This window comes from Carassius gibelio, chromosome B9 (genome assembly GCF_023724105.1).
Source record: "Carassius gibelio isolate Cgi1373 ecotype wild population from Czech Republic chromosome B9, carGib1.2-hapl.c, whole genome shotgun sequence".
Classification (NCBI taxonomy): Eukaryota; Metazoa; Chordata; class Actinopteri; order Cypriniformes; family Cyprinidae; genus Carassius; species Carassius gibelio.
Genome location: NC_068404.1, coordinates 6187120 through 6212590, shown reverse-complemented (window position 1 = coordinate 6212590; position 25471 = coordinate 6187120). Strand labels below are relative to the sequence as shown.

At 36.2% G+C, this 25471-nt stretch overlaps 2 protein-coding genes and 1 long non-coding RNA gene across 8 annotated transcripts in view; 2 read left to right on the top strand and 1 right to left on the bottom strand.

The window, feature by feature from the left end:
- The first annotated feature begins 423 nt into the window (after nt 1-423).
- Nucleotides 424-1248, top strand: LOC127964532 (uncharacterized). The gene is made up of 2 exons (XR_008155062.1): nt 424-617; nt 761-1248. It is a non-coding gene; the product is annotated as an uncharacterized LOC127964532 (long non-coding RNA).
- Nucleotides 1249-7011: 5763 nt separating this feature from the next.
- On the bottom strand, nt 7012-10028 carry cb9h3orf38 (chromosome B9 C3orf38 homolog). Its single transcript, XM_052564720.1, has 3 exons — nt 9810-10028; nt 9481-9656; nt 7012-8314 (listed from the first exon to the last, which is right to left on the bottom strand). The coding sequence occupies exons 1-3, from the start codon at nt 9934-9936 to the stop codon at nt 7760-7762; spliced, it is 858 nt and encodes a 285-aa protein (XP_052420680.1). The 5' UTR covers nt 9937-10028; the 3' UTR covers nt 7012-7759.
- A 4472-nt stretch (nt 10029-14500) lies between these two features.
- Nucleotides 14501-25471, top strand: part of myo1b (myosin IB) — a 70028-nt gene continuing 59057 nt past the window's right edge. For 4 of the 6 annotated variants that reach the window (XM_052565088.1, XM_052565090.1, XM_052565087.1 and 1 more), the window contains exon 1: nt 14501-14769. The gene's annotated coding sequence lies outside the window, so the exon portion shown is untranslated. The remainder of the gene's footprint in view (nt 14770-25471) is intronic. The other 2 variants (XM_052565091.1, XM_052565089.1) reach the window with 2 other exon arrangements.

The window sequence follows — 25471 nt, the reverse complement described above, 5'->3', positions numbered from 1 at the left end:
ATTATTATTATTATTATTATTATTTAATTAATACTTTTATTCAGTATAGAATACTGAAATAGATCAAAAGGGACAGTACCGATTTTTACATTATTAAAAACATATTTCTATTTGAAGTTCTATTACTGTTGTTTTGAACTTACTACTCGTTAAATAATTCAGCTTTGCATCACAGGAATAAATTACACTTTAAAATATATTAAAATAGAAAACAGTTCTTTTAAATTGTAATAGTACTTCACAATATATTTTTTTTTTTTTTTTTTGATCAAAGAATTGCAGCATAAGATATTCTTTCTTCTATTTTCAATAACCAAATGAACACACAAACAAACAATTAATTTAATAAATCTTACTGACCTAGTTTAGAATGGTATTACATATATGTTTCTGTGTCTGCTGCAGTTTTGGGACTGTGTTGTCATTGCCATCAGCCAATCAGAGTTTTCATGATGTCATTTCCTGCGACCTCAGAGTGATTAGTCACATTGAATTTACGGCTCAGGTGGATGTCTAAAGAAATGTGCTTCTGGCAGCATGTGCTACCTGAGAAACTGCCGTGGAGATGAATGGAAACGCCATCGGATACTTTCTCCAGGAATTACAGACCTCCTCGGGTAAATAAACTACTGCAGGACATCATAGCAAAACTTCCTTCTCTGTGAAAAAAGGGGCACTGCAGTAAAGCGGACCTCAGTTGACAAATTAACTTTTGCCATTTTCATTCCTCCGTGAAAATCCTGTTCTCTAATTGGATTAGGTCTTTGACCGGAAGTGGCGCTTCAGCGGGTGGGAGTGTTTTTCTCTGCCAAGAGCCAGAAAGCACTGACCCCTGAAGTGTCACCCTCATGAGGCCGGTAACAGTACTGCTGTAACATGAATCATTCCTCCACACTCGCTTTCCCAGAATGGCCATGGACTGATGTGACAAACACCGAGCAGGAGACCGGCACAGCTGGGCCGTGTAAAGCCTGCAAGAAAAACAACGAGCGAGAAATAAAACCTGGACTTAAACTATGTTTTATGAGCTTTGACTTAATGATGACCACCTCAGAGTGAGTTATATAAGAAGAGCTCCACAAACACAGACGCAGGATTAAGCCACTGAAATCACCACAGTCAAATGCTGGATGAATGTGAAATATCACAGATTAAATAATAAAATACAAAAATTAACCCTGGAGGTGAATGTGTCGAAACAGTATTAAAAGCGATATTAAATTAGTAACACTTTACAATAATGGTGCATTCAAACCCTCCAGGTCTGTGCTTACTTTGTACATAAATAATTGCCGGATTCAAAATAGCAATTAAAAGGCTTAATGGTTTTTATACTGTACACACTATCGCTATTGTAGTACCAATATCTTTATACACATTTGTGTATTCATAAACCATATATACCAGTACACACACACACACACCACATATTCGCTACTCAAACTCAGACATCGCAGTCTGTTCATTATCAAAATAAAATACAGTCAACCAAAAATATAAAAAGTTACATTGGTCAATTTAAATAGTCTGTGGTATAACTGGTCCATTTTGTATGCCAAGCATATTTTTGCTCGTGTGAAGAGGATATTTCAGCCGATATACAAACCCCCATGAAGTACAAAGCCTCTACATGATATATAATAGCTTAATTTAAATAAATTGTGAAAATGGAAACATCAGGATTTGTGAGGAATGAGAGGTGAGTCCAAATTAACGCCTTGTAAGGTTACCTTCAGTTTCCCTTTGTTTTGGTTTCTCTAGGTTTATATACGTTTATTTCATTCATGTTCTGTTCTGAATACTGTTACATTTATATGATTTGTTTTGGAGTGAGCTATACTAACGTATAACTGCGTTTATAGTCTTTATAATGTTTAAACATTATAATATTTCACTTTATTGGTATTATTTCTGGTATTATTACACTATCTTCAAACATTCTGTTGCTCATAAAACAATGAGCAGTGAGAACCAATCAATGAGAACCTCCACGTGCTTCTTTCTCTTGCCCACTTCACTCTGAAACCTCTGTTCTGTGACTCTGCAAGTTGTGTAAGCGTGTACAAAATTCTGCGAAAAGGACGGATATTTCTTTATAGCAACAACAAATCAGCAATCCACTGTAATTATGACAGTGTGTTCCACTCACTTACCAGTAGGGGGCTCCAAAGTCGCAAAAATAGCTACGCAAAACTACATTCAGTTGCTTTAACTCGAATCAACAACTGGAATGTGGAAGAATGTTCACGTTAACACATTTAAAAACATTAGAGTAAAGTGTTACTACTAAATCCTTTGCCTTTGTATAATGAAAACAGGAATTTTTAGACACATAGTGGACACACAGTGCACTAACTGCGTCCAAATATCTGTGTGCTGACGTCATGGAGAGAGGGAGAGTGTGTGTGTGTGTGTGTGTGTGTGTGTGTGTATGGGGGGGTTCATGGGGAATTGAAATTAATGAGAGTAATCAGACGCACACAGCGAAGGAGGCAAGGGCAATTAATATAAACAGGCTACCAGCAGGCCGGAGATCAGTATTGAGAGTGCGCAGCAGATGTCCTGGAAGAGCCAGAGGACAGCAGCACAGACAGCCAGCTAAAGCCAACCTGACAGTCTGCTGGCACTCCCAGATAACATGATCATTTCCCCATCAGCAGCCACGCTCTCAAGCCTCTTTAACACCCGCTGCCTGCTCCCCGTCCACATCTTCCAGAGCCGCCAGGAGCTTGTCCACAAACTCTCTTCCAGAAGGACGTTCTGACAGAGCACCTTCAGCTGTGAGAGGACCGATTCGCTGTGCTGTAAACGTTTAAGAGTAACGTAAAGCTCATGGATTCTTCTTATTCATGTTCAACTAAACTTGTGCGTCAACATTTTTACTTGAACAGTTCTGTGCACTGCACTGCACACATTCATTGTTGACGTGGAATACACAAAGTGCTTACAGCAGAAAGTTAATGCTGCAGAGCTGCCTCGTCTGTAGAGAGCTCGCTCCGTTAATAGACCACACAGTGTTTAGTGCTTTAAAGAAAAAGTGAGGCGCAAATCCAATGTGCCTGGATTTTTTTTTTTTTTTTTAGTAATGTATACTTGTATTTGTTAGGAAATTATATGTTAGGAAACTATTATGTTACAAAATTTAAAACAACATAAAATGATAATATACTTTATTTAAAGATAATATATATAAAAATATATAATATATAAAAATAGTATAAAATAGTTTTACAAATATTTTTATAACCACCTTCCAACAACTATAAAACAATATCATTATAATGTTGAATTTATATTATGTTAATTGTATTATTAAAGTACAGTAAGATCCATTAGTTAACATTAATTAATGCATAAACTAATATTAACAATGAGCAATACATTTATTACAGTATTTATTCATCTTTCATAACATTAATAACAGTACTGTTTATTTTTAGTTAATGTTAGCACAGGTCCATTAAATAATATTAACAGACACAACTTTGGATTTTAAAGTTGAAATTAAAATTAATAAAATGCTTTACAAGAATCTATCATTGCTATGTATTAATGTTAACAGATTGAATCTTAGTGTAGTGTTACACAAGTCTGAATTATTACTGACGATTTTTCTGTCCAAAATTAAGTTTAGATTTTTAGAATTATGGTTCTACATTTTTTTACACAACCCTGCCATTTCATAATTCTCCTCTACCAGAGAAAATGTTAAATTTAAACATTCACAACCACGACATCTAAGAAATATTAATGGGAACCTGTTATAGCATGACAAGAAAATGTATTCTCATTCTATTTTCTACATTTTCGATGAACACTATAAACTTAACCGTTCTATATTGTTTTCCAAATGTGAAGATTTATGTTTTTTCACATAAAAAAAAAAAAAAAAAAAAACTATTTTGCTCAATTTATGGGGAAATTAAATGCAGTTTAAAATAAATTGTAAATCTAGTTTATCAATAAAACTACTTATTATCTTATTGCTAGAGAATTTAACCCCACAAATTGTAATGTTGTTAATGTTTTATTCTAAACAACTGTTAAAAAACAACATAAGACATTTAATTTAATCTCCTCAAATGAACCACAGACTGAAATGGTTGAGGTCCTATATTTTACCCAGTTTAAAGCATCCTATACACTGAGAAAATGTAATAATTTTGGAAAACAACGAAAATAAATATTTGAAACTGGAAAAGGGATTCTTAACTTGTCGGTGATGGCAGAAGCCAAACAGACTCATTCACATGTAGATCAGTCAGCCTGTGTTGTAGAGGGCTACATCCCACAGACTCATGTACGAGCGCGATCACATGTTACAGGGTAACCGAGGTCAGATCAGAAATGGTGATCACGTCTTTAGGTTCTGTCCTTCCCACATGTATAAACACGGTAGTGATGCACTCCAGCGTACTGTCTGTTTGCTTTACAGCTCTAATTCTTATGGATGAGAGTCTGTCAGACTTCAGACAATAACTCCTTTAATTAAGCAATTGATTGGTCTGGGGGTTGTCAAAGGTTTAACTTATGGATTACTTGGTTCAAGGAGTTTTTTCCCTTTCTTTTTGTTTTACTAAGGACATTGTCACATCACATCAGATCAATAAATAACGTTCACTTTTAATATACATCATCATGGTTTCCAAAAGCAATAATTTAGGTGCAATACACTCAGGGAGAGATTGATTTAAAGCCAAGAAATCAGCAATAAAACTTAAAAATGTACACTTTGGTACAGCTCTATAAAACATTGGGGTTGCATAAAACAAACTGATTTTCTAAAACAATTGCATTACCTTTCGATTTTGACACAAATGATGGGCCAATGGTGCCCCCATGAGGACATTTCATTGATTCGTTTTGTTTTTGGCCAGAAAGTTGTTAGAGATTACGTAAAATGTCACATCAATTTATTTTTTATTTATTTATTTAAGCTAATAGTTCAAGATTAAATTGGTTTCTATGCAGCAAAACTCAGATTAATGTTGAAATAGAATCATATGTAGATGAAAAGCGTTTCAAGTTTGGCCATAAACAAGCGAACACATGAAACACCCATGTGCTATTTTCTAACCGTTAAAGCAATAATTCAAAAGTAACGACCAAAAAAAAATAAAAAAAATAAAAAATAGACTAGCCAATTATAAAAAGTTCATTGTTCACCCCTCCAAAACATATCTGAGAGATTAAGCATCAAAACGTTAGCGTGGTCTTTATGAGAAACACACGTCGCGTTACAGACGCTCTGAAGGCGCAGTGATCCGCAGACGCCAGTCACTGTATTTCTGAACCTGCACGTCATATCCGTCAGCGCGGCCAAACCACTTATTAAACAGAAAGAGGCCACGGCTATAAAGACAGAAGGCGAGGAGCTTGTTATTTTTCTTTCGGGGAGGTGAACAGGGAAAAGATCAATGGTTGTGGTGGCGTCTTTTGCCACAACTATGGCATTAAAAAACTGCTCGAGAAAAGATATTATCGAAGCGTCAGCCTTTGAAGCGAGCGCCAAGAATAATTTCCCACATATAACATTCCCCAGTGAAACCACACACTGCTGTGGTACTAAACACCCCTCCCTGACTCCTGCACACCCCTCCAGAGAGAAGTGCTGCTTCATCTAAAGCCCAATTAGAGACTGATGAGTCAAAGAACTCGCTTCTGGCCTCTCGACAACCACAAAAGGTACTTTATTCCCGTTAGGCGTGAATACTGTAAAACACTCCTTCCGCAATAAAGCTGCAGAGCTGATGATCATGAACCATAATGACGGGAATGAGGGAATGTGACGAGGAAAAAAAGCTTAGAGGTTCTTCCCAAGATCCCTAAAAATGTCGGTGGACTTTACAGTAAAGCTCCATTAGTTAACACTGGTTAATGCACAAACAATGAGAATTACATCTAGTCTTTATTAAGGTTTGTTAATATTAGTTCATAAAAATCATTAGTTCAGGTTAAGTCGGGTTCATTAAATTATATTAAACAAAAACATTTGATTTTAATAAATGTATAGTAAATTACCATTGACTGGGATTAATAAATGCTTTTAGAAGTATTTTTCATCGTTAGATCATGTTAACTTATGTATTTAGGCTACTTCTTGTTACCAACTGGAATCTTATTGTAAAGTGATATCAAGATGTCACTGTATTTGAACAAAATAAGACTACATAAAACAATAAAGTAAAATAAGAATAAAAATAAATAAATGCATAAAGTCATGAGGCACAGATGTTAACAGATATTTTACTGTGAAATGATCCAAGTATTGATAAAAGTGCTTATAAATAACCAGAAGGAATAAACAGATTTGAAGTTTTTTAAGTAAAATTGTAAAATATTATGGAGATAAAGATTACTTTAAATTTTCCAGAGTTTGAATTCTAGCCAACCCAAAGTCACAAGAGTAAAATCATCATCATCATCATCATCATCATCATATTTTATATATGACTATCATGAATTTTTTTTTTGAGAATTTATTATTTTGATGTTATTAAATTCGTAGAGAATATATATATATATATATATATATATATATATATATATATATATATATATATATATATATATATATATATATATATATATATATATATATATTATCATGTTATGGATATTTAGGTTACAACTGCCACCTTAAAGTGGTAATGTGGTTTCACACATTTCACATATGAACTAAATGCCTAAATTTGTATTCATATTTTTTGTTTTTGTTTTGAAGTAACCAGAAGGACGAATTTAAAATCTTTTTAGGCCAATTTTCAGAAAACTAATTAATTAATATAAGTTGTTCAATCCATATAAATAAACATTAATTTAAAGTTTCTATTTAAAACAGGAATAATAATAATAATTATTATTATTATCATTATTATAGTTATAAATAATAAATAAATAAAATACATATTTTGCTTGGTTTCAAACTGATTGGAAGCTCCCAAGTAAAAAAAAAAAAAAAAAAAAAGTAAACAAAAATACAAACTAAGATCCTTTTACAGATGAATATTTATCCCACAATAAAGTTGTTTACACACAATAGTACATGATCATCCGATGCGTGCATCTCTTTAGTGAAACTCCAGGCTTCCCCTCAACTGTCGGTAAAAGCTTCATTACTCGACGCGTTTCGAGACGCTGCACACAAGCGACATCTTCTGGTTAAAAGGTGGAAAAAACTGCCTTTGTTTCCCAGAAGACCCCACTAGTCCAGCCATGTTTGGACTGTTTCAGATAATAAAGTAGTTTGTGCTATGAAAAACCTGTATAAAGCAAAGAAAATATGAAGTCTATATAAACAAGTCTTCATGTCAGGCATTATATTACACAATATTAACACATTAATACAGTCTGTAAAAAAATAGGCAAGACTGCATATATAGGCTATGATCAAAATAACCGAAGATTATCATAGAATGGTCAGTTAAAGCTTTTGTGTACCAGGAATTAATACAAAACGAACATGCACAAAACTACACATGCAAATATGTATTTGTATTATGATTTATTCTTTTCAAAGCAGTGAGTTAAACTTGAAACTGCAAAAGTGGTTCACGTTATTTGAATCAGAATACAAAGAAAACGAAGCTTCGGACATCACAGATCACATGGTTTTGGCAAAACGAGTCGAGCTCTGGTACAGTGCTTCACTGCGAGACTTTAGTTTTTTTGACAAGCTTCAAAGTCTCTGTGTCAAACATCGCATCACTGCATCGCTTCACTGCCGAGTCAAAACATGTCCAAACAGACCTCGTGTGGATCAGTCACAAAGACTCAGCAACTCTTTTGAGTCGTAGGTAATGACTGGTAACTGTCTGTCTGTTATGGCACTTTGTGCTTCCACTTTCATATTCACAAACTTTATTTTCCAGCGATTATTGTCCATTGGTGAGCGAATGAGGCCAAACACCTTCTCAAAAATCCCAAGGCAGGCATTATCACGGTGGACGGTCCCGGCTACGGCCACTAACACCAGTCCATGAGCTGAAGATACACACTTTAACCCTTGACCCTCCAAGTTCGGGCAGAACAACAGACCCTCTTGTCCTGCGAAAGCATGAAGCCGCTGACTGACCAGCTCTGCCCCGTTGAACTCATCTACACACCGCTCTCCAGAAGACGAGAGGAGCCGAAGTCTCACATCCGGCCAGAAGTGCTGAGGACACCAGTCTTGAGCCGGCTGCCCTTGAGTGGGGTTTTGGGAGTTCAGAAGGGTGAAGAACCACTGGCAAAACTGTTTTCCCAAAGCTGGAAGGTCTGCCAGACCATCTCCAACATCTTCTGAAACCACGGTGTTCTTCTCACGCTCTGAGATCTGTCAGAAATATCCACCAGGTCAAAATACAACCATAAAACCTTAACTGTTTTTAAAAGAATTACATTGAAGCACTTTTTTTTTTGTATTATTATTATTATTATGTTTAAACAGTCAGTGCTTCACATAATTGTGAAAGCTTTTTTTTTTATAAAGTGAAATTCACTACAGTTCAGAGGTTTGGAGTTGGTAAGATTTATTTATTTTTTCTTCTTTAATAAATTGTTAATTTTATTCAGCAAGGTAAAAAAGAAATAGAATATCAGATATGGGCATGATCGAATGATTTCTTTAGGATCATGTGACACTGAATAAATGTAATTATTTTCATCTGTAATAATATTTCACATTATTATGGTTTATAAAGGCTTTTAATTTAAGTAAATGCAGCCTTGGTGAGCATAAGACTTATTTTATAAACTTTTTGAAGGCTAGTGTACTTTTAATACCTCTGTACCTCTTTCCAAGCACTTAAAACACACCTTGTACAGCAAACTTTACAAATGGCAAGTTCTGTCAATCATATATATTGTGGTCTCATTTTATTGGCCATTCGTTGAAAAGTGCTGCCTATTTAACAGCTCCTGTGATCCACAAACAGATAAGGTGGGCATCCAGGCGGGGTAAAATACAGTGCATTACATCAATGTTTAATATATTATCAGATCCAAGATCTACGCAAATGTGATACGGTGAATCACAGCTTCTGGACAGAAGCAAAAATGACTTGTTTAAAGATCTTTCACCCATTGAATTATCCCTCAACTCCCACAAACCTCGACTGAAGCCCAGCTATAGTGGTGCTCTATAGGCCATGACATTATTTAACCTTCAATGATAAACACTTTTAATTAAATATTCAAATACAGAAAGAGTGATACATTATTCTTGCAAACTTTATAACATATTAGTAAAAAAAATACATTAAATAATAATATAACGTGTTCAATGTAAAAACAATTAAATAGTGTAATACAATTAAACTTATTTTAATTGCTACTGTGATGTATAAATTCTTTAAACTACATTGCACATGAAGTATATTTATAATTTGTATTAATTTAAAATGTTGTACATTAACAATGTGAAACGGGAGAAATATGCTTAACTGGCACAGACATAATATGACCCAAACATGTTTTTGACACTGACATTTCGACCCCTACCTCCCCAGATGACCAGTACTCCGTGGTCCTCCTGATCAGCTGTTGTTTATCACTGTTAGGGGGCATGGCAACTCCTTCACTGGCGAGATACTTAAAAATGACATCTCTGTGCACCTTCTTTCTCTTGAGGAGCTCTTCGGCGTCTTGTGAGTAAGTTATGATGGCCTCAATGGCCTCTGTTGATCAGGAAACACGACTCTGACAGACTGACAACATGCATAGCTCATAAAAAGATACAAGATAATACAAGAGAGTAACAATTGCTCAGTGTCGTTGTCATCAGACACGGGGACGTCTGGAAAACGGTTAGCTTTACAGTGAAGTCTTACCTTGCGTGCTCTCTACAGCGATCAGGCGATTCGTTACTGTCTCTTTAAGGGCGAACAAGTCGTCCAGGGGTAATAATCTTAACAGTTTTCGACAGCCACTTTGCTCTTTCATTGACAACTTTGCCATACTTACACAAGTTATGTCAAGATACACATCTTCCTTCGCTGTGTGAAAGTAGAGCAAGCAGTTGCTTCCACTGTTGTGACGCACCACAGCGCCCCCAGAGTTCAGAGAGAGGAGGTGCACCAACCGTCCGTCAAAATAAAAGTTCAGGGCGGCGTTATCTATGGTCATTATTCACAAATGCAACCAAAAACGTCGGGACTCAGGACAAGATCACAGTCCAGTTACAGGACCATTGACTCTTATTTGCTGGCATTTTATTTAATAATAATAATAATAATAATAATAATAATACTACTACTACTACTACTACTACTAATAATAATAATAATAATAATAATAATTATTATTATTATTATTATTATTATTATTATTATTATTATTATTATTATTATATTTATATTTATATATAAATATGTATGTATGTATGTATACCCTATCCAAATAAATAACTTACATTTTTACTACACTATACACTATATTTTTTGTTATAAAAATAGTTATCACTGCTTTGTGGCACTGGTGGTAAAATTGTCATCTTTCTTATAGAAACATGGATTTTATTTATTTATTTATTTATTTATTTATTTATTTATTTATTTATTTATGTTGGAGCAAATGGTAACACAAATATGTTTGTAAAGTGTGTGTGTGTGTGTGTGTGTGTGTGTGTGTGTACATTGTGGTGGAGAGGTGTTCAAATAAAAAAAAGGTATCCCTTTAATAATAGTCTGTTCTGATTGGCCAGCTGACCCAGTGCATTGTGATTGGCTGAACACCGCAAGCTCTCGTCCGAAATGTAACAACCCTTTCCATAGAGTGTCAAAGGGTAGGGGAGAAAATATTCCCCTAAGGATTGGGACACCACTACCATGACGTCACACACCATCATTCGTCATCTAGCTCTTACAATGCACACATATACTGGTGTGCTGGTGTGCATTAGAGCCTTTAATTATCGTTCTGTATTAATGAGCTGCTTACTGACACACACACACACACACACACACACACACACACACACACATATCGGAAATCGCGCAGCTCAGTCATCCAGGAGAAAATACAATTTTCAACACTACCCCACGACTTTTATTAAATACAGTCTAAATACTTTAACCACTACATTATATTTTCCAGCGACAAGAGGATACAATCGCTGTTTTTAAGTAAACTCACTCTAAAAAGATAAACGCACAGATGCGAATAGATGCAACCTCCATTTCTCTTTCTCTCTCTCTCTTTATTTCTCGAATGGGCAATATTTGAGAAAATGGTTTAGCGATTTATAATTATTGGGGGGATTAGCCCCAAAATTTCTTTGAGTAACATGACCATTAATATGAACTCAATTGAATGTAACATAAAACAAATTACTACTTTTCGTTAAATTCTTTATTTATGCCCAAAAAGCTTACATTTATGTGTCTTTTTGTTTGCTGTAGCAGCCATGTTGCCCAGATAATTCATACCCCTTCGTTTGAAGTGTGGTCTCGAAAAATCTTCGTTTGAAGGGCTATCTGGCCCTTCCCCTCCAACCAAAAGAGAATCAAGACATCCCGACACCCAGAGGAAGGGCTAATGGGTAGAATTGGGATTGGGCCGCAAAACTCTGCATTTGAACATTCAATAGCAAATACTTTATCTAATAACAAAGCATATTTACAGTAGCTGATTAAGAAGCACCGGATTGTCATAGCAAAGTCAGAATTACCTCCTCTTCTATGTTCACCAAACGGTCATCCATAAAATGTGTTGCTGTTCTGTTGTAAGTAATTTTAAAGGTTCCTAAATGCATCTACTTTCGGAAAGGCCAAATAAGCTGCTTTTGGTTTCTCCTATAAACACATAGCATCTCCCTGACATGGCTACTTCGACACTTACTGCGATTACTGAAACCACACCTTCTTTCTTTGCAAGAACATTTGAGCAGCATTATGCAAATTTTCCACATAGTGAAGTAGACATGTGGGGGCATGTTTGATTGAGCCATTTTAGGGGGCCATGCCAGAGTCTTAACTTTGATAATGAATTTCTCTTTGGATTTGAGACTTTATAGTCTTTGCATCTTTACAAATCTTCTTCATGCACCAAGAGCTTGTAACACTTTAAAGAGAAAGGAAAAATTTAAATCACATCATATGACCCCTTTAAATGCATCTGAATAATTTCCAGCCGAATGCATCTGATGGAGATTTACTGGTACTACTAATCAGAGAATCGGCTTTACTAACAAGATGCGCATGACAATCACATGCGATTTATTGTGCAGCCCTTGTTTGTTTATCACAAAGTACAAAGTAAATGAGGAAAACTAAGATGACTGGTATATACAACGTGCCGCCATAACTGTCTAGAGTGTGTGGAATGATTGCAATGTGATTGGTTGAGCAGATATATTGCATTTGTCAGAAAAGGGTGACTTGCTTTTGCCGCGGTTTGGAAAAATTTGAGACAACATAACCTAATAAATCTGCGCATGTAAAATAATAAATAAAAATCTTTTCAATAACGACCAGCTACAATACAGATTTTGGCATAAACTCATTTTTTTTTTTTTTTTTTTTGCATTTTGGAACCAAACTCTTCGTATGTATATGTATATGTATATGTATATGTTTATTAGGCATTTCATCTATTGCATGCCCTTTAAATTTGTTTATTGAAAGAACAACAACAGCAGCAGTTTGGTGAAACATTTATTTAAATCACATGCATTTGGTACTTGCTACACTATATCTTTTGTCGTTCCTTTCATTCTTTTCATGACTTTGGAAAACTTTTCAACGACACCAAGCTTGATTGCAAATTATGGCTTTTCATACCACTGCTATGCTGATGACACTCAACTCTACCTCTCATTCCACCCTGATGATCCGACGGTAGCTGCTTGCATCTCAGCATGTCTAACATTTCTAGCTGGATGAAGGACCATCACCTTCAACTTAACCCTGCCAAGACAAAACTGTTTGTGCTTTTGACAAACCCATCACTTCATCACAATTTCACCATCCAGTTAGGCACATCAACCATAACACCTTCAAAAACAGCCACAAACCTTAGAGTTATGATTGATGATCAGCTGATTTTCTCAGACCACATTACTAAAATTGTCCAGGCCTGCAGATTTGCTTTTTTCAGCATCAAGAAGATGAGGCCCTTTCTTTCTGAACATGCTTGACAACTCCTTGTTCAAGCTCTTGTTCTGTCCAGGCTGGACTATTGCAATGCTCTCTTGGCAAGTCTTCCAACCAGTTCTATCAAACCTTTACAATTAATACAGACTGCGGCAGCTGCTCGCATAAAATTCAAGGCATTGATGTTTGCTTACAAAACCACCACTGCACCCCTTTACCTAAATTCAATACTTCAGGCTTATATGCCCTCTAGAAACTTGCATTCTGCAAGTGAACGTCACTTTATCGTGCCATCCCAAAGAGGCACAAAATCACTTTCATATACTTTTACATCAACTTTTCCCTTCTGATGGAATGACCTGCACAACTTAATTCGAGCAGCTGAGTTTTAAGCCATGTTTTATAAACAGCTAAACACACATCTCTTCCATCTTTATTTTACCCTTTAACTCTAGCACTCTTTATTCCAATTCAGTTTTATCTTTTTTTTTTTTTTTACTTTAACCTTCAAACTAAACCTTTAGAACTTGTACTCTATTTGTTTTCAAACTGCTTGTTTTCTTAAAATAGCTTTCTCTCTTTTTCTATTCCATCTATTAGTTTTCAATTATTTGTTATAAAAAAAATATATATATAAAAAATAAACTTGCTACACTTAACTGCGTTAGGCTAACTGAGACTTGTCATAGCACTTGCATATTATTGCTCTTTGGTTGATTTTGATTGCTTCCATTGTCCTTATTTGTAAGTCGCTTTGGATAAAAGCTTCTGCTAAATGTAATGTAATTGTAAAACACATTTGAACAGATATGACTTGGCAACTTCCCTTGAAATATTTGTATTTTTAAATCATCCTCTTCTTATTTTATTATTATTATTATTTTTACCTTATTCCAGTTGTGGAAAATGATCTGGTCCTTGGGCACAATTTATTTCCAAATAAAAACTTTTGGGGGCTCGAAGTGGCATTGGGTTCCTGTTATGGACATTGCAGAGCCATTGCCTCATGCATTTGCCCTGCAACTTTAATTAATAAAATAGCTTTGATACTGAATCATTGCATTATATTTCTCAGAAACAAGGAGGTTATTATTACATTTTGATTTATTTAATTAAAACATGAATGTAAACAGCATTTGGTCATTCTCAGACTGACATTATGCAAAAGCATCCTAAGCTACATTCTGCTCATAAGGTTACACATATAGGAACACTAAAGTGCCCTTTCAGTCCAGCCTCTCGTTCTACTGAGGATGTCCCCACAATGACTGAACTTATGGCCACAATGCACTATAATTAGCTTAATTCCATTTGTTTTATTACCGTAAATAAAACTCCTGAATCAATGTTGATGCAATTTGATCAAGACGACGCATGATGGCAGTATATAGCAATTCGTTTCATCCTTCTGTTACTGGGGCAGTTCAGTTCAATGGGTTGGAGAAGATGGGCGTTTTTTGGGATAAGCTGATTATCACAGGGACTCCAGTCACCACTCCCCGTGTTCATTGAGCAGTAGTCTCAGTCAGTCTCTCTGCGTCCCTAACTTACACAGCTCGCGGGACAAACACACACGCGCGCGCGCACAGAGACAAAAGCGCTGGGAAGGGGACACGCCAACCACCTCTTCCAGTTTATCTAGAGCGGGATATTTTCCTTCAAGAGTGGATTAAAAGGGACATTTTACTCAAGAACTGAGGCAAGTTTTGTTTTCATTCATTTAAAAGTTGTTGTTGTTTTCTTTCTGGCTGAAATTATTTTAGGTTGCCAAATAAGCGGTGAACTTCTTTTCGCTGCACATTCATTCATTTTGTGAAATAATCCGAAAGAGACGCCCAGTGTCATTATTTTCATTTGAATCTAAATGGGACCTTCTGAACATGTTTGTTTTGCAGTTAGGCTCTGGTTCCAAAATGATGCGTGGCTCTAAAGTTAAACAAACATGCTGAAACTCACTGACTCTCAGTCGCATTAATGCACAAGAAGACAGGATTGAAGTTTTATTTAGAGTGCAGACCGACTAAATGAGCTAAAGAAGTAGCTAGCTCATCCGAAGAAGTTAATGAAGGAAAAATGGACGTGAGCCTTGATTAATAAAAGTTTCATGTTTGGTTCAGTCGCTAAGAAACGTGCGCGTTAACAGGAGACTTTAATGATAAGAAGTATAAAGAGCACATTTGCATGAATGGTGAAGATGGCAATACACACACACACACACACACACACAAGGGATGAACGTCTTAATGGTTTTAAAGTTAAGTGGCAGAGACAAAGAAGCCTGAAGTCTGCTGAGTTTGAGCTGAATCTAATAAACCCAGTGTCCTTGCGCCTATTTTTCGCTCATTGTCCCACATGTTAGCGGAAAGTGTTGGTAAGTTTCTCGTCTGATGTTGGGCTTAAGCATTGTTCAACTCCTAAACCTGTTAAACTTGGACACGTAACTCGTTCCTCTCAGTTTGGGCTACAGACATGAGTGATACATGATGCCTCAAATCATTGTTGGGGAAGGTGTCCCGTTACCTTTCTAAGTGATCAGATTGTATTGTTAATTTTTCTTAGTGAATGCTAAAGTTGGCAATAAAATCCCATAGATTCGCATTTGTGGGTTTGGCTGATCGATCAGTAGGCAAGCAACCACTTTGAACACTTTAGAATTTAGAACTGCATTGCTTAGTTACTTTTTTCGGAAAGTAATCCATTGCGTTACTTTTTGGTTTTACATTACTGTTACTTTTGCTTCACAACTGTAAAGGCCCTCTAACACCTAAAGTAAAATGAACCTCAGTCTGAAGAAAGTGCCATGCCTCTGCACCTCACTCACTAACATTTCTCTCAACACAAGGACAGAAGAGCTGTCCGTATAAATGGGAAAACTTGTGTTACTTGTTTTATGAAATAGATAGAAGATATTTTACTGCAATTTTAAAAGTGATGTATTATTTTATTAAGTTACTTGTGTTAAGTTTCAAGTATAGCTTGTAAGTCCTTGATTAGCTTGTGCAGGTGTGTTTGATTAGGGTTAAAGCTAAACTCTGCAGTTTGGTAACCCCTGCCCTAGCGACTGCATAGAAACATGAAAAAATGATGCTAAATGTTTTCAGAAACTGCTCTGAACACTCAGAACATCATTGTGGCAGTGTGCAACAGGCAGTTGCATTTTCTTAAGAAAAGATCACTACCCTGCTTTCTTTATTTTCTCCTCTTGCTGAACATTGAAAATATGTTTCTTGAAATGTTAAAAACCCATGGACTTAAAATGTGTAATGGTTGTGATCATGTTTCCTTTCATCTAACAGGATGATACATTTATTGGTTTGATTGATTAATAAGCAGCCTAGTACTGTGGACTCTTCCTTATCGGAGCAATTGTTAGTGCTATTTTAAGGATTGATGGGATAGATAATCAATTGGAGGGAGCCATATATTTTTCTTCATGTAAAGCACACAAAAAGTAAAAAGAAAACATATTTGTTAGTGTAAAATTAAATTGTTTCCTGTCATGTTAGAACCTCATTGCTAGCTGTGGTGTGAACACTCTCAGTGAACTGATGGACACGGACAACAGTCAATGCCAAGAACTGCTAATATTGGGTTTGGTGTAATCAGGGCTGTTGTGGGACAAAAAAATAAAATAAAATCAGTCCTGGCATTTTTTTAGTTCAGGCGAACCACCACTTCACCACCTCTCTATCTCTCTCTCTCTCTCTCTCTCTCTCTCTCTCTCTCTCTCTCTCTCTCGCTCTCATTAGGGGTGTCCCCCGTTAAGGATTTTCATAGTCGAATCGGAATTTTAGAAATCTAGCCGATATTCGACTGATAGTAGAATCATATGTTTGGGGGCGGGGCAAAATACATTAAAAAGAGTCAAGTGAGACATTCAACTAACATAATTACTGATGTTAACACACAGGGAAAATGTGTAACCAACACCTTGAAGATATAAACAGGGGAAATATTATTTTATATTTTGATGAACAGATAGCTAACACTTAATGTCGGGAAACCATAACAATTTTTTTTTTTTACAATAGTACTCTCATTATAACGCTAGCCTGAAACTTTAACAGTTAATGTTATGTATTTCTATTTTGAGCTGCGCACCGAATATGACCAGTAGAGTAACGCATTTGATAGCAAGTTTTTAATCAATGGGATTCAACTAGTGCTGTCAAAATTAGCGCGTTAACGCATTCGATTAATTTGAAATATTTAACGCGTTAAAAAAAAATAATGCAATTAACACTGTTGCAGTTTTTTTTTTATTTCCAGTTGTGGCCTATGTGTGTTCAACGTGCAAAGAAATATGGATAAGACCAAGGAAGGACTTTTAGACGGAAAGTTTCAGTATAAAACTCTGCCGGATTACTCTTCAGTCTGCCGCAAGAAACATTACTCTTCATTTAGTCTGCCACAAGAAACATTACTCTTCATTCAGTCTGCCACAAGAAACAGCAACATTAAAATCATGAACTCAAATGTCATTGTTTAAAAAACAAAAAAAAACAATGACTGTAACAGTGCGTAAATCAGACCTTTCTGTAACGCTAACGTTAATAAGCTTAAAAGAAAATAACGAAATAATTGTGTAGCGGAGTATTTTTTGTACATAGTGCCGCGAACTGTCAGTCACTCCTGTACGCGTGCATCACTGTCCTCCTCGCAGCTGCAGCAACTTGCGCTCTCTCTCTTCATCAAGCTTTAAAACAAAAAGGGGACAAAAAGATCATATTGTCTTTGTGCATAGGCTATAGATTAATTAGATAAATGAATATCTAAATTTGTGCCTTGCCGTCTACGGTATTTGTTTAGAACTTAGAAAAAAGATGCTGCAGCCAATGAACAGCCAGCGGGGGCTGCAGGACGACACAACCTCCGCAGACAGTTTTTAATGTTTATCAGACAATAAATACTCAAGATTTTGCTTTATGGTGCACACACATTAGGATAGGTTAGATGGCTGCCTCCGTTGCAAGCCCCTATCACGCACTTTACCGATTCAGCTACTCTCTTCTTCTCCTCCTTCGCCTGGCTCTTTGGCCTGCATCACTCACCACAGAGCAAGCCTGTTCCTGATAAAGCGTCTGTAAAAATGGGAAAAGCCGATGAGGAAGAAGCTTGGATGAAGTCATCTTTATATAGGTGGAGCAAAATACTTCTTAGTACCGTCTATAGTGCAATGTGATTGGATTTTTACACTGTCAATACAGGAGATAAACCAATGGGCCACTGGCTGCTTACTGTCCCTGTGTGATGGTCCTGCAAAAAAAAAAAACCCACCGGGAAAATGCCTGGTATGGCCCGATTACTAATCCAGCCCTGGGTGTAATGCATTTAATCAGTGTAACGGGAAACCATTGGCTTTATCTGCTGGCTAACTGTAGTCTATAACTTTCTGTATAATTCCCTTAACATTGAGTAGTGAATGTGCAGCAAGTATTTCTCAAAATCCGATTTATCTGTTGTCATAAAACAAGGAGTTCACAAAGTCTCTGTTTTTGTTTTTCCTAGCAGTACACTTTGCAGAAATGACAAGTACTGTATGTAACGCTCTTTCTTTGCACCTTGCTCACCTCACTTGGAGCATATGTATTGGTCCACCCACTGAACGCCTACAAGTACAGCGCTCTTCTCTGGAAAGGTGCTTTGCAAACCACAATCAGCAGATGTGAGAGGCTGAAGAGAATTGTTGACTTTTTGAGGGGGTTGGGTCTCACAGGCTTCATACACTAGAGTCACTTTCTCTAAAGCAATGCCTCGTTTTATCAAGGTCTCTGTGATTAGTTTTACAGAGATGATGAATGTTTGGTTGTTGAGAACTCTTCACAGATAAGGGTAAAGTCCTTATGCCTACTATTACTCGCCTCAGTGTAAATAAAATAACGACAGCACAATTTCCAAATCTAATAACTATTACGCACTCTCCAAATTTTACAGTCTAATATGCTTTTGTGTAATTGTAATGAAGGATTTTTAAATTAATATAGCCTATAGGCTCGTAGGCTACCTTTGTTTTAGATTCAATATCTGCGTTTCTACTGTCGGGCTAAAAGCAGGCGTGCGTTTCCACTGTCACTTCGGGGGTTGATCGTGCTTTGTCGGGGCCAACTGGCAGGGTTTTTTGACCCTGAATATCTGAACCTGTGATTTTACTTAAATTTACTGATTTATCTTAAGGCTTTGAGAGTCCCGTTCTATGGTCCAGATGAATAAAAAAAAAATATATATATATATATTAGGGCCGGGACTTTAACGCGTTAATTGAGATTAATTAATTACACAAAATAGCGCGTTAAGATTAATTAATTACAGAAAAATTTTTTACCGCATCTTTAATAACTTATTTTTGCACCGCGGAACGTTTCTCACAGGATCAGTTTCGGCGGACCGATTATACTGGAGCACCAACTAGCGTTCGCATATCACCGCCAAGGGGCAAGGAACTCGACCGGAAGTTGAAGTCGGGTGGGGGCTGCCATCTTTTAGCAGAACTTCACTTGCGTTAGCATTCCCATTGACTCCCATTTATTTTGGCGTCACTTTGACCGCGAATAACTTTACATCTGAGGCGTTTAAAGGAAAAATTGATTAAAAGGAGCACAGGAAACCAAAACTTCAAAATGATATACGACCCGCAAAATCACAGAGATGCTGAATCGCACTGGACTAATATTATCACAGGACCTCGGTGTTCAGCGAAATATTGTAGGTCTTTTGTGTGGGAATTTTGACTTTACAAATTACAGACAACCTTCGCAATTATTACAAATGACTGGAGGTCACCAGGTAATACTAATCCCAAGCGATTAGGGCTTTAGAGCATTGATTTGTAACTTTTTTTTGGGGGGGGGGTCTACTGCTCTGGACATTTTGTATGTGATTCCTCTTCTAAAGACATTATGATCTGAATCAGGTTTATTCAGTAAGAAGGACAAAGAAAATGTGCAGAACAATGGGACTAGAGTTGAGGAACACTCTTATTGGATGCTGGAAAGCAGTGAACAGTAGAGAAAACTTTGCCTTGCATGCACAAATATCATCTTGTTATTTTAATATGATTATTATTATTTTACCTGGGTTTGTGTCATTGGCACTTGAAAAGTAAAGTTCAACCATAACACCGTAATAGTGTCCCGCAGCTTCTCATGAATAATATAAGTTGGGATAAGAGCAAGCAACAGACTTGAGATGACTTCACTGTCCCAGACATGTCTCATAGGAGAATATTGGAAGGTGTGTGTGTATGTATTTGTGAATTCAAGAGCGTTTAATGTATAGCCATCATACTGAGCTCCACAGTCCGTCTCTTTCTATCCTGACACGTCTTTGAAAGCTCTTTATCTTCAGGCTTATTTTGGACATATATGATCTTTTATGCTGGCTTAGCAGAAATTCATAGTATGTTAGTCGTTGAGGCGAGACACTTGGAGTTGGGAACCAGCAATGATCCTGTCACACACATTTTAGTTTTATTGCTGTTATAATTATTTTAAATGATAAAGATCCCAGCGATGGGATTCAGAGATGCGTTCTAGTCTGCCAAGCCTGGCTCCATTGGGATTGTGGAAAGTCAATCCCAGGGTTTACCCTGGAAACAGTGCAGACTCCCATAGCAGTGCTTCGGGTCAGTGAGCAATGAGCGTGCTTGCATGTACTCACAAATAACCACAATGGCTTTGCCCTATTGCTTCATTTGGAGCTTGTCTGTAGTTGCCATCACCAGCCATGTGTCTGGCTCTTTATTCAGCGGTCTGTACTCGATTAAACCCTATTATGTAGTTAACTTGTTCCACTGGCATCACTAACTGTGAGGTTGACGTTTTAGTTCTGCATTTGCAGAGTTTTTTTTTTTTTTTTTAAGCTTGAGTAAGGGCATGGGGTTTGAAACTGAGCTGAATTGTCCTTAAATATGTGATATAAAATGTAAATAGAGGGTCTGTTTGATCTGAGTTGTTTAAGTGCATGTCTCTCTGGGTGTTTCGGGAGGGACTTTCTGCTCTACCTTGTCTGTGAGTGGAAAATCACACGTGGCTCACATCCAGGATTTTTAAATGATATATTATAGGCATTGCACTTAGAAATGTAGGGCAGATGCAGAGTTTTGGGTGCGGGCCAGTTTTGAAAGGTGACAGCCAGTCAGTCCAGAGAAATATTAATGCTGCTGCTGCACATGGTGGCTTCATTTTTAGGGCAGTGTTGTCACTAAAAATACTACACGGCTTAATCTGATGGATTTGTGGAGAGTTTTGGAGCTCTGTGCGGTGAATCTGAAATCTGGCTTCAACAATGATGCCTTTATTTGCTAATGCACATCAACTGCATTCAATTATGAGCAGGAAAGCATGTCTGACCTGATGCACTGAATATGGAAACATTGCGTGACCCGCTTGTTTAAAGCAGCGATTCCTTTGCAATAGTGAAAAAGGGAAGTATTTTGTAGCAGGGTGGAGCAGTATAGCTAAAAATATTTTTTTCATAGTCTTGATGTTCAATACATAGCAAATACATTAAAAAAAGTTAGTACAATCATTTAAACAAATAGCCATTTGTCTAGATCTAGATCTTTCTTTTATTCTTTCTTTCTTTTCTTTTAATGTAATTTAAAATAATAAAGACTTGACCTGTTTGGATGCTTACAGTACCTACATTTTTATTCATAAGCACTTAATACTTAGACTTTCGACATTTTTGAAATGTAACGTTGAAAAATCATTGAATCAGTTTTGAATTGACTCATTAAAACAGCTAGTTTGAACTGATTCACAGAAATTAATCAAACGTAACATTTACAGTTTTTTGCTAATGAAATTTAAATCAGTCAATCAAGATCACGAGACAAGAAATAGACTAACAATTAGTCATATGATGCTGCTAAAAATAAAATTATTTGGTGAAATGAAATGTTTATGCAGTTTAAGGTTTAAAAAACACATTATTTTCCACACTGTGTACATTAATTGTTTCTCCTCTATGCCCTGCCTTTCTGAAACACGTTGATTTTTACAAAGGTTATCATTCTGAAAAGCGAGGTGTGCTCTGATTGGCCAGCTATCCAGTGCATTGTCATTGGCTGAATACCTCAAGCATGTGACAATGTTACGCCCCTTAACATATTGTGATGCACTGTCCAGCTGGAGCGACCAGACATAAACATAGAACCATTATAAACATGATTTGTAGTCGTGTCCTCTTTTGGAAGGACAATCAAAGTATGTTCGCTTTCACAGTGAAACACACAGTGTCTATACGACATGTCTGTGGCGGCAACAACAATACTACAACCAGAATAAAAGGTACGCCTTATTTCTTTGTGTGAACATTTGGGTGGAGTTATGCAAATCTTCCCACATAGTGATGTAGAGATGTGGGGGCGTGTTAGAACGAGCCGTTTTAGGAGGGCGTGGACGAGTCTTAACTTTTATTAAGAGTATCTCTTTGGGTTTGAGACTTTAGTCTTTGCAACTTTACAGATCTTCTTTATGCACCAGGAGCTTGTAACACTCCAAAGAGAAAGGAAAAATTTAATCATCAAATTACCCCTTTAATAGTGTCGTAATCAGGAGTATATGCTCATAGCACAAATATCCTGGCAAATAAAGTTATATTTAGTAATTTTTCATAGATATTTAGATGCTGAAATCTGAGCACTTTATGTTGTTTGTTTTTTTGGTTCTATCTGGAATCCAGTCTGTGAATTGTCGTTTTATTTTATTTTTTTACCAGTTGGGCATATTCAGAATGATCATAAACATGGTCAAATATCCGTTTGAACCAAAATCCTTGCTTTTTGGATTAAATGCCATTCTTCATCTCAAACTATGAAAATATTGCTTCAATAGTTTTTCAAAATGTTGTGATTTAAAAAAAAAAAAAAAAGAAAGAAAATCCACATGATGTTCTGTCCTTGTCCGGAAAAATAATCCTTCCACTCTTGATCTGTAGATTGATATGGATTTAATATATGGTCCAGTGCTGGTTCAGATGTAGTCATGTCAGTGGGGGAATCTGGGCTACTAGGCTACAGCACACATTCACATGCAGTTATAGTTGATGAGCATCACACGGAGCTTTTGGAAATTCTAATAGAACACCAGTTTCCAAGTTTCCACTTTTGCTGGGATTCACATTCTGGTGTGTTTTTTTTTTCTCTCTCCTGACTGTAGTTTTTCCTGCTAGAAAATGTGTTATTGAAATGTTATGTTCAAAGGTATACAACCCCATCACTTGCTGATTTATTTACCATGTATTTGGTGGTGCCTGTTTATCACCTGGTTTCCTCCTGCATGGCCTGTATTCTGGTCTTCCTGTATTAAGTCCAAAGTATAAATGGTCCATTTGTGCCATGTGGTAAGCGTGCAACATAAAACATCTAGATCTCCCATAACAACAGCAAACATCACATGCAGAACACCATGCAAAACAAACAAAAAAAGGGTCTATGTGAAACCAAATCTAAGTCTGGTAATCATTAATTAAAGAAAACACACACCTGATCAGATTAAAACACTGGAGAATGTTTATTGGCTAATATTTTGTCCTTCCAGAGCAGCTGCTATTCAGTTAGACTAGTAGATTTTGTCAGGAGTTGTTTTGTAGCGGGGAATGTGAGGCCTGGAGTTATTCTCTTTACTTTGGAGCCACTGGATGCATCCAGGCTTTCTTCATGTTTTGTCTGACCTTTAGTGCGTGGTCTTCTCCTCCTGTCCGTTTCACAAGTCACTGATCATATCCCCGGCTGTCAGGTTACAGCTGTTGCCATGACACGTATTGAGCTAGACAGAGAGAGAGAGAGAAGTGGTTTTTCCCCACGATTACTCAAAAGCAAAGATAATGCGAAACAGAAAAAAGGAGGTTTATAAAGAACTTCATTGTTCAGTTCTTAGCAACTGGCTTGGGATAACTGTGATTTATTAGCAGGCAGGATCACAGAGGTAAATGTATCATAGGCAAAATGAAATAATAAGCGAATGTGCCTCTTTAATGTATGTAAGTGTTTAGAGTGCAGAAATGAATCATAAATGTGGTAGCAATGATCTGTAGTATACAAACCTCATTAGTTTTCATTGGTTAAATTTAAAAAGTAAAAAGTTACCCACATGTACTAATAAAAGGAATTGTTCATTTAGCATTTGATCATTTGATTGCATTTATTAAATCAACTGTTAGCATTTAATTCCTTCAGTTGATTACCATCATTTTTGTTAGTAAATTTGTATTACGTCATGAAGAAAAAATAAAGTGGATAGAATACAATAATATAAAAATGATATTTGATGACATTACACAAAGAATAGACTTTTAGAAAAATAATTTAGGTTTATGTAGTTTACAGATATGTCAGATAATTCTGTCTCTGAGATGTTTTTAATTTGTGTGTGTGTGTGTGTATGTATGGGTAATGTAAATGTGTTGGTTTAAAAAAAAAGAAAAACACTTTACCATGAATAAAACACTCCAAGAAAGACATGCATTATTTACAGTTACCTTTTGGATATTTGTAATTAATGCATTTATTGGTTTAGATTCTGAATATTTCATTTATTCATTATTTTTGGACACCGCACCGTTTTATACTTGGGTTTTATACACCGTTACTGACTTTATTATAATACTGCCCCTTAAAGGAAGTATAGGTTCCATGTATCAAAGTGCTTAGCCCTTTTTAAATGGTTAGTAGTTCACCTGTGAGCTATATTTTGATACTTTATATTGGTAGTTGCTGGCAACTTGTAAAAGGGGAGGGACATTCTCAATCTGGAGAGGATATTTAACCCTTTAATGCATTAATGTTTCACCAATCATTCTTACATATTCGGGTCTTTAACGACCCGGACCTAAATATCCAGCACGGATAGATCTCCAATAGCAAAAAAAAAATAAAAAAATCTCTTGATATTTTGAGGTCAATTAGAGAAGAATAAAATAAAGTTTTTTGTTTCCTTTTGAAACTTAAAAGGGTTCAATAAGAGCAGATGATTTTACCATTGCTATCATCGTCAGAGCGCACTTCTACAGGACATTCAGCGTCTGCCTCATATTGACCATCTCAAACATATTCACAAAACTATCGTTTTCTAGGACTTCATATTCAATATTTTGATCACTGGCAATTTATTCACCAAACTCAGCATCAAATGGCAGTGACATTTATATTTCATTGTGTATAGTAATTGCTCTGCGGTAAAGCCATTCAAACCAGTTCAGTTTTTGTTTATGATATTTGTTAGTTTTATGCCTGCTTTTAATAATCAGTGAAACGTCATGTCATCATTGTCTATCAAACTTGAGAAAAAAAAAAAAACTTACACGTTTACAATCTGGTCTCTAGCGACCTTATACACTTTTTATAAAAAATAAATCAGAAAACAGGCATTCTTTTATATTTTGCTATTTTTTTCTTCTTA